This window comes from Oreochromis niloticus, linkage group LG6 (genome assembly GCF_001858045.2).
Source record: "Oreochromis niloticus isolate F11D_XX linkage group LG6, O_niloticus_UMD_NMBU, whole genome shotgun sequence".
Lineage (NCBI taxonomy): Eukaryota > Metazoa > Chordata > Actinopteri > Cichliformes > Cichlidae > Oreochromis > Oreochromis niloticus.
In genome coordinates, this window is record NC_031971.2 from 33,991,599 (window position 1) to 34,000,119 (window position 8,521).

The 8,521-nt window shown below is 37.5% G+C and overlaps 2 protein-coding genes across 6 annotated transcripts in view; one reads left to right on the plus strand and one right to left on the minus strand.

Moving 5' to 3' along the window:
- LOC100691833 (pannexin-1) overlaps positions 1 to 8,521 on the minus strand; it is a 28,055-nt gene that overhangs the window by 9,073 nt on the left and 10,461 nt on the right. The window lies entirely within an intron of this gene.
- The window catches only part of LOC102082034 (uncharacterized), a 14,348-nt gene continuing 5,883 nt past the window's right edge, over positions 57 to 8,521 (plus strand). For 3 of the 5 annotated variants that reach the window (XR_002062391.2, XR_002062392.2, XM_019360023.2), the window contains exons 1-8: positions 59 to 308; positions 1,483 to 1,510; positions 1,612 to 1,806; positions 1,939 to 2,022; positions 2,640 to 2,714; positions 2,804 to 2,902; positions 3,229 to 4,412; positions 4,505 to 4,727. Coding sequence is in view for 2 of the 5 variants with exons in the window: in XM_019360023.2 (XP_019215568.2) it covers positions 301 to 308; positions 1,483 to 1,510; positions 1,612 to 1,806; positions 1,939 to 2,022; positions 2,640 to 2,714; positions 2,804 to 2,902; positions 3,229 to 4,412; positions 4,505 to 4,727 (1,896 nt within the window). In the remaining 3 variants the exon portion in view is untranslated. Of the gene's footprint in view, positions 309 to 1,482; positions 1,511 to 1,611; positions 1,807 to 1,938; positions 2,023 to 2,639; positions 2,715 to 2,803; positions 2,903 to 3,228; positions 4,413 to 4,504; positions 4,728 to 8,521 lie in introns of all 5 variants that reach the window. The other 2 variants (XM_025908003.1, XR_002062393.2) reach the window with 2 other exon arrangements.

The following is an 8,521-nucleotide window of genomic DNA, read 5'->3' on the forward strand; positions in this document are numbered from 1 at the left end:
AAAAGGTTGTACATTGCCTTAACATTTTTTAGATTTTGCTTCATTATTTGAATTAAATTAGTATTTTTTGTTAATTCAATGCAAACTGATGTGTGGGACAAGAGTCACATGACATATAGCCAACCCACCTTTGATCTTTCGGTATTTGAGTCGTTGCGTCGCACGGACAGATAACGTAGCTTTCATTGCGACAGGAAACGGTTATATGTGGTTACGCTGTCATTACATATTATTAGTACACTGAACTTTTCTTCGAGGCCTACGTGGACAAAAATTTTCGGTTTACCCACCAACAATAAAATGGAAAGGTGAGTAATTAACACTAAAAATTGGACTATTAACAAGAAACGAGAACATTCTAGCCATTTAATGCCAGTTATTTTCCTCAGTCTAATTATAGAAAATTGTTTTAGATTGTTTGCGCTTTGTATATAGTCTTCGTCCAGAAATGTGTCGAAAATCATAATTTTTAGAATTTGAAAACTTTAATAATATTGATATACTAACCCATGGAGAGCATATATATATAGAAATATAACATATACCTAAGATTAGATTTTGTACTCTTAGGCGTACATTTAAAAGTAACACACTCCATTTAAGCGTAGTTAAAACTTTTGATGTTGTATCTTTTTTTAAATATAAATATTCATTAAGAAAAAGAAGTGATAACACACTGAGATAATTGAAAAATACGTAACATTTTGTAGTACGAAAAAATACGTTAAAACAAAATCCATGTTTGGTTGAATTAGTTGTAAAACAACCATAATAAGTAACACTGTTCACCATGATAAATAACTCATCTCACAAAAGTCTTTTTGTCACATAAGGTCATAAATTCTCTTTTAAGCATTTGCACTGGGTATTATCAGATTTTAATTTTTCATTGGCTTGACACAATGACTCTTTCATGTCGTTGTGATTGTGATAATGATTGTAAAATACGTTCAGAGCAACGGTCTTTAACAGCTTGTCTTTGTGGTTTAGGAGCCACTCAAAATGTATATCTAACAGAGTATAACATTATTAATAGTAATAAATCAGGTAGGGAATGTGTATTATACACAGTGAATTAGTGCTTGTGTTTTTTAACTATAGTGTTGATTACAGTAATTTGCACTGTGAATTTTAAAACTTAGAACTTAGTGATAGTGTATTAGCAAATAAACATTAAAAAGGACTGTGTTAGTTAGCACTTGTATGTCCAAAAATCTAACTGCTACCTGTTATGTTGTTGGCATAGAAAAATGCACCCAAAAGATTTTTCCGCATCATGCATTTTGGACATCACTAGAGTGTGGGTACTTGGAGTGCCCCAAAATGTTTTCTGAAGTCTATTAAACTTAAATGAAGAGTTCACATTTATGCTGTTTCATATGTTATTGTTGATCAGCATTGCAAGGTTGATCTCAGGATAACAGATATGTTCATATGGTTTGTTTTTCTTTGTATTAATTTTCATTTGTCTCAAAATTTCAGGACCTGCACTTTTTCAGTTTTTGGAAAGGCAAGTAATTTAAAAAAAAATAATGTGATACATTATTGTGGTGTAAGTGATACAGATTGAACAAAGATGTGTTAATGTCACTGTTCTCTTTTACATAAAAGGCACGGACAATTTCAAAATCCCTGCCAAATATATTAGAGGTCATTCACAAGTATGCTGAACCCGGGACCAGTCTAAAGACCTACAGTATTCACAAAGTGCATGGCTTTTGGGAAAATGTCTCAAGAGATTTGGGAGTGCCTAATACATGTCTTAATAGGAAAAAAATTCTCAAAGCAGTCCTGCAGTATGAAAAGGTAAGCAATGTTTTTTCACAAAGTATTTATATTTATTCCATTTAAAAAAAAAGTTTTAAAAAAGAACAGATATTTCTTTGGTAGAACTTCCTGTAATAAAAATTATTATGCAAAAATCAAATATTTTTACAGACCACATCAGGGGTAGAGGGTCCCTTGCTACAGACTGATTTTCCTACTGCAGAGACAACACTTGGAGATGATGTTCCTTCCATTGTAAGAAATGTGTCATACACTTACTGTCAGATTTAAAATTTTGAAGCCATTATGACAACCTTATCCAGCTATAGTAGAGATCCAGCTTTTTAGATACAAATAAAACAAATTCACTCCAAAATTTCATCTTTAAAATAATTTAAATCTTGAAACAGAGTAATAATGAGTCATATGGAGAGCAAGAAAGTAGATTACAATAGGCTTAACAGCAAGTAAACACATATCAAAGCAAATCACCAAACCATGAGGTGTAGAGCCTTAAGCACCCACAGGACAGCCTCACAAAGACCTGAGTGTCACATCTGACCTCCATTTTAAAGGAGTAACCAACTCATCCTCCTGCTGCTGACTAACTTTTCACTCCTTGTCTTCCACCCTTCTAATTTCTCCATTTGATCTTGTTATTGCACAATCAAGTTCCAAAATCTGAATCAGAATATTACTTTATCATTTACAATAATTATAGTACTATATTCCTTTGCTGAATATTTTTTCCCTTATAAAACCGTCATTACATAGTGATTCCTTTCAAAATATTTTGTAATAATGTATGTTAACAAAGACATATAGATATTTCAGTCTAATTGTTATGTTTTAATTAATTTGTGATTCGTTAGAATGAGGAAGACATTGTTCTTGTGCCAAAGTCTCCACAATCTGTAGGAAATGTACCTTTACCTTCAAGAAAAGAGGTAATTATTTGTATATTATTTAGTATTACATTGTGATACCTTGGAAAAACATTAATTTGTAAATTAACGAAAACGCTTTCTCTTCCCAGGATGCACTTCAAAAAACTGCAGAGAGCGGCATCCAGACCCCAGACACACAATCCCTCGAGAGTGACTCTAAATCTTCATCTTCAAATGCAAATGCTACGGTAATTTCATAACTTTTGCTGTTTTTAATGCACAACAGAGAAAGAAAACACGGAGTTTATATTTTTGTTAAACACTATCAGGATGTAATTATTATATTAAAAATTTTGTCTTTTTAAATGTAATCCAAAGTTTAAATTTAAAGTTAAAATCTTTTTGTGATGATCTTTAGAGGTAAAATAAATATTTCTTAGTCATATTCACTTACTTGTACTATGGGTTCATTAGTGAAATTGTAACATAATGATGCTGTTTCATAGAGACACTGTAGTGACAAACATTGAAAGTATTTATATCTTTTTTTGAAATATATATCTGTATGTTGCAGAGGAATGAATCAGATGAATCAGCTAAGGTCAACACAGACAGTAGCAGTTCAGGAGAAAGATTTTTCACATCTGGTTTGCCACAGCAGAAAACTTTCTTTTTCATAAATGAGAATGAATGGAAGGAGTTACGGCAACATCAGTCAGGAAGACTATTTAAAGGACTGCAGTGGACAAATATAATTGCTTGTGGAATCAGAACCCTTAATCCGTACTGCAGTTTTGGATTTCGGAGACACAGTGTGAAAAAACTCTCTTCAAGATCAAAGGCACCGGTTTTCAGGTGTATGGGGTACTGCAGATTTCAGGACTGCCCTGTCACTGTGGATGTGGTGGTTTATGACGAAGAGACACTGAAAGCAGAAGTCGTTTTTAAAGGAGGTGAGGTCTGCCATAATAACAAAGAGCTGAAAAGGCGGCCTGTGCGTGCACAATCACGTCAAAGTGCTGGAGAACTCCTCAAAAACAAATTACCAAGGAGCTTGTACTTGGAGTCTTTACAGAAAGTGCCACAAAAGGTGATCCAATCTGGCAACAGGGATGATGCTCCAACAAAAGAAGTCTTGAAAAACATTGCATGGTCTGAAAGAAAAGCCAGTAGAGCAGATCCCAACGAGTTGATGAGCTTACAAAAGATAATTCAACAGTATCAGGACACTGAAAAGGATGTACTGCAGAAGATTCTGATGCATCCAAAGGGCATAATGCTATGGTCTAAGAAAACCTTGTCAGTTTTTCATCAAAGATGCAAAGAAGACATTGTGTACTTTGATGCCACTGGAAGTATAATAAGAAAAGAAAGTGCTGGAAGGCCACCATATTATGTGTATGAGTTGGTTGTCAGAAACCCATCCAAAGGTGCTTCTCCTCTTCCAGTTGCTACATATGTCACATGTGACCACACTACTGCCTCTGTGACATACTTCTTGCAGGCCTTTCAGACTGATCTGGTAAGAGCATTTGGTAATCGGGCCTACAACAGGCCTGTCATGTTCATGTGTGATGGATCCCTAGTACTCCTTCGATCCATTTCCATGACATTCTGCAGAACAAGTCTAGAGGATCTGCTGCAGAAGTACTATGTCTTACTCACTGGCCAGCATTCAGCACAGGAATTCAACATTCCCATTCTTCATCGATGTTTGAGCCATGTCATGAAAAATGCCAAGGACCTTTGTAAAAAACAGTGAGTACATTTATATCAATAATTAAAAAAGAATACAAGATTTGTAATGTAAAGGCCCAACTAACAGTGATTTCATTCGTTCATTTTCCCAGCATTCCAGAGAACTACAGGCTTGGAATGCATGTGTTTGGGCTCCTTGCATGCTGTGATAACTTAAAAGACATGGATGATGTTGTCCATAGTGCAGCAATAGTGTTTGGCAGTCCTTGTAGTGGAAGGAACGTAACAAAACACTACAACAACTTGAAAATCCTTATGCAAAAAAGGGGGACCCTGGATTTGGATGAAAAGACTGTGATTGCTGAGGACTACAAGGTTAGCTAAGATTTATTAAGTAATCTTATTAATAACTTTTTTACTTGTGTATGTCCCAAATGAATTAATGAATTTAAATTATTAAAAATATATATATATTTTAAACCACAATAACATTTTATATAATTAATTTCTCTTTGCTTTGATAACTTACTGAATATGGCGAATGTGGCGCTGTCACTTGGTGTTCGCTCGCTTTGTGGTAGAGTATCACTTCCTGTTCCTGCTCAAACACAGTGGTGTTTCTGAGTAGCTTTTCTGCTTAGCAATTTAATTTAAATCTTTTGATACATCCCTTTTTCATAGTATAATCTTAACGTGCCTCATCTGAATCACCCTTTCTGTGTACTCACTACCTAATTTATAGCCAAAGTATTCACTCACTGTCTCTTTACTGTTTCGCTAGCTTAGCTTAGCTCGTAGCCGACTCGTTAGCACCATGGCTACTTCACCTGTCCCTCCTGCACTTTCCTGCTCATTGTGTCAGATGTTTAGTTACTCCTCGGCCTCCTTTAGCAGTAATGATACCTGTAATAAATGTAGCATATTTGCAGCTCTGGAGGCCAGGATTACTGAATTGGAGACTCGGCTTCGCACCCTTCATTCACCCGTAGCTAGCCAGGCCCCTGTAGCTGGTGCAGCCGAAGATAGCGTAGGCCCCGCTAGCTGTTCCCCGGCAGACCCCAAGCAGCTGGGAAAGAGGGCGGCTGGGTGACGGTGAGGAGGAAGCATAGTCTTAAACTGAAGCCCCAGGTACACCACCAACCTGTTCATGTGTCTAACCGTTTTTCCCCACTCGGCGACACACCCGCCGGGGGTCAAACTCTGGTAATTGGTGATTCTGTTCTCAGACATGTGAAGCTAGAGACACCGGCAACCATAGTCAATTGTCTTCCAGGGGCCAGAGCAGGCGACATTGAAGGAAATTTAAAACTGCTGGCTAAGGGTAAACGTAAATACAGTAAGATCATAATTCACGTCGGCAGTAATGACACCCGGTTACGCCAATCGGAGGTCACTAAAATCAATATTGAATCGGTGTGTAACTTTGCCAAAACAATGTCGGACTCTGTAGTTTTCTCTGGTCCCCTCCCCAATCAGACCAGGAGTGACATGTTTAGCCGCATGTTCTCCTTAAATTGCTGGCTGTCTGAGTGGTGTCCCAGAAACGATGTGGGCTTCATAGATAATTGGCAAACCTTCTGGAGGAAACCTGGTCTTGTTAGGAGAGACGGCATCCATCCCACTTTGGACGGAGCAGCTCTCATTTCTAGAAATATGGACAAATTTATTAAACCCCCCAAAATATGACTATCCAGAGTTGGGACCAGGAAGCAGAGTTGCAGTCTTACACGCCTCTCTGCAGCTTCTCTCCTCCTGCTACCCCCCCAAAAACCCATCTCCATTGAGACTGTGTCAGCTCCCAAAAAGACAAAAAACAAACCAAAAACCAGCAATAAACAACTTAAACATAAAAAATCACAAAGAAAGAACAATACAGTATCCACATCTGAACCAAAGAGTAAAACAGTGAAATGTGGATTATTAAATATTAGGTCTCTCTCCTCCAAGTCTCTGTTAGTACATGACTTAATAATTGATCAACAAATCGATTTACTCTGCCTTACAGAAACCTGGTTGCAGCCGGATGAGTATGTTAGTTTAAATGAATCAACACCCCCGAGTCATTCTAACTACCAGAAATCTCGAAGCACAGGCCGAGGGGGCGGTGTGGCAGCAATTTTCACACCAGCCTATTAATTAACGAAAGACCAAGACAGACTTTTAATTCATTTGAAAGCCTGATGCTTAACCTTGTCCACCCCAGCTGTAAAACTCAGAAACCAGTCTTACTTGTTATCATCTATCGTCCACCTGGGCCTTACACAGAGTTTCTCTCTGATTTCTCAGACTTTTTATCTGATTTAGTGCTCAGCTCAGATAAAATAATTATTGTGGGTGATTTTAACATCCAGGTAGATGCTAAAAATGACAGCCTCAACATGGCATTTAATCTGTTATTAGACTCAATTGGCTTCTCTCAAAATGTAAAAGAACCCACCCACCACTTTAATCACACTCTAGATCTTGTTTTAACATATGGCATAGAAACTGAACATTTAACAGTGTTTCCTGAAAACCCTCTGCTGTCTGATCATTTCCTGATAACATTTACATTTACAATAATTGATTACACAGCAGTGGAGAGTAGACTTTATCAAAGTAGATGTCTTTCTGAAAGTGCTGTAACTAAGTTTAAGAATATAATCCACCCACTGTTATCATCTTCAATGCCCTGTACCAACATAGAGCAGAGCAGCTATCTGAACGCTACTCCAACAGAGGTCGATTATCTTGTTAATAATTTTACCTCCTCACTACGTACGACTCTGGATACTGTAGCTCCTGTGAAAACTAAGGCCTCAAATCCAAAGTCCCTGACTCCGTGGTATAATTCTCAAACACGTAGCCTAAAGCAGATAACTCGTAAGCTGGAGAGGAAATAGCGTGTCACAAATTTAGAGGATCATCATTTAGCCTGGAGAAATAGTTTGCTGCTTTATAAGAAAGCCCTCCGCAAAGCCAGAACATCTTACTATTCGTCACTGATTGAAGAAAATAAGAACAACCCCAGGTTTCTCTTCAGCACTGTAGCCAGGCTGACAAAAAGTCAGAGCTCTACTGAGCCAACAATCCCTTTAACGTTAACTAGTAATGACTTCATGAACTTCTTCACAAATAAAATTTTTATCATTAGAGAAAAAATTACCAATAATCATCCCACAGATGTAATATCATCTACAGCTACTCTTAGTACCATCAATGTTAAGTTAGACTCTTTTTCTCCAATTGATCTTTCTGAGTTAACTTCAATAATTAATTCCTCCAAACCATCAACGTGTCTTTTAGACCCCATTCCTACAAAACTGCTCAAAGAAGTCCTGCCATTAATTAATGCTCCAATCTTAAATATGATCAACCTATCTCTAATAATCGGCTATGTACCACAGGCCTTCAAGGTGGCTGTAGTTAAACCTTACTCAAAAGCCATCTCTAGACCCAGCTGTCTTAGCTAATTAAGGCCAATCTCCAACCTTCCTTTCATATCAAAAATCCTTGAAAGAGTAGTTGTCAAACAGCTAACTGATCATCTGCAGAGGAATGGCTTATTTGAAGCGTTTCAGTCAGGTTTCAGAGCTCAGCACAGCACAGAAACAGCTTTAGTGAAGGTTACAAATGATCTTCTTATGGCTCTGACAGTGGACTCATCTCTGTGCTTGTCCTGCTAGACCTCAGTGCTGCGTTCGATACTGTTGACCATAATATCCTATTAGAGCGATTAGAACATGCTGTAGGTATTACAGGTACTGCACTGCAGTGTTGTATCATATCTATCTAATAGACTCCAATTTGTACATGTAAATGGGAGTCCTCTTCAGACACTAAGGTCATTATGGTGTTCCACAGGTTCAGTGCTAGGACCAATTCTATTACATTATACATGCTTCCCCTAGGCACATCATTAGAAGACATAGCATAAATTTTCACTGCTATGCAGATGACACGCAGCTCTATCTATCCATGAAGCCAGGTAACACACACCAATTAGTTAAACTGCAGGAATGTCTTAAAGACATAAAGACTGGATGGCCGCTAACTTTCTGCTTCTTAATTCAGATAAAACTGAGGTTATTGTACTCGGCCCTGAAATCTTAGAAATATGGTATCTAAGCAATTCTTACTCTGGATGGCATTACCTTGGCCTCCAGTACACTGTGAGAAACCTTGGAGTC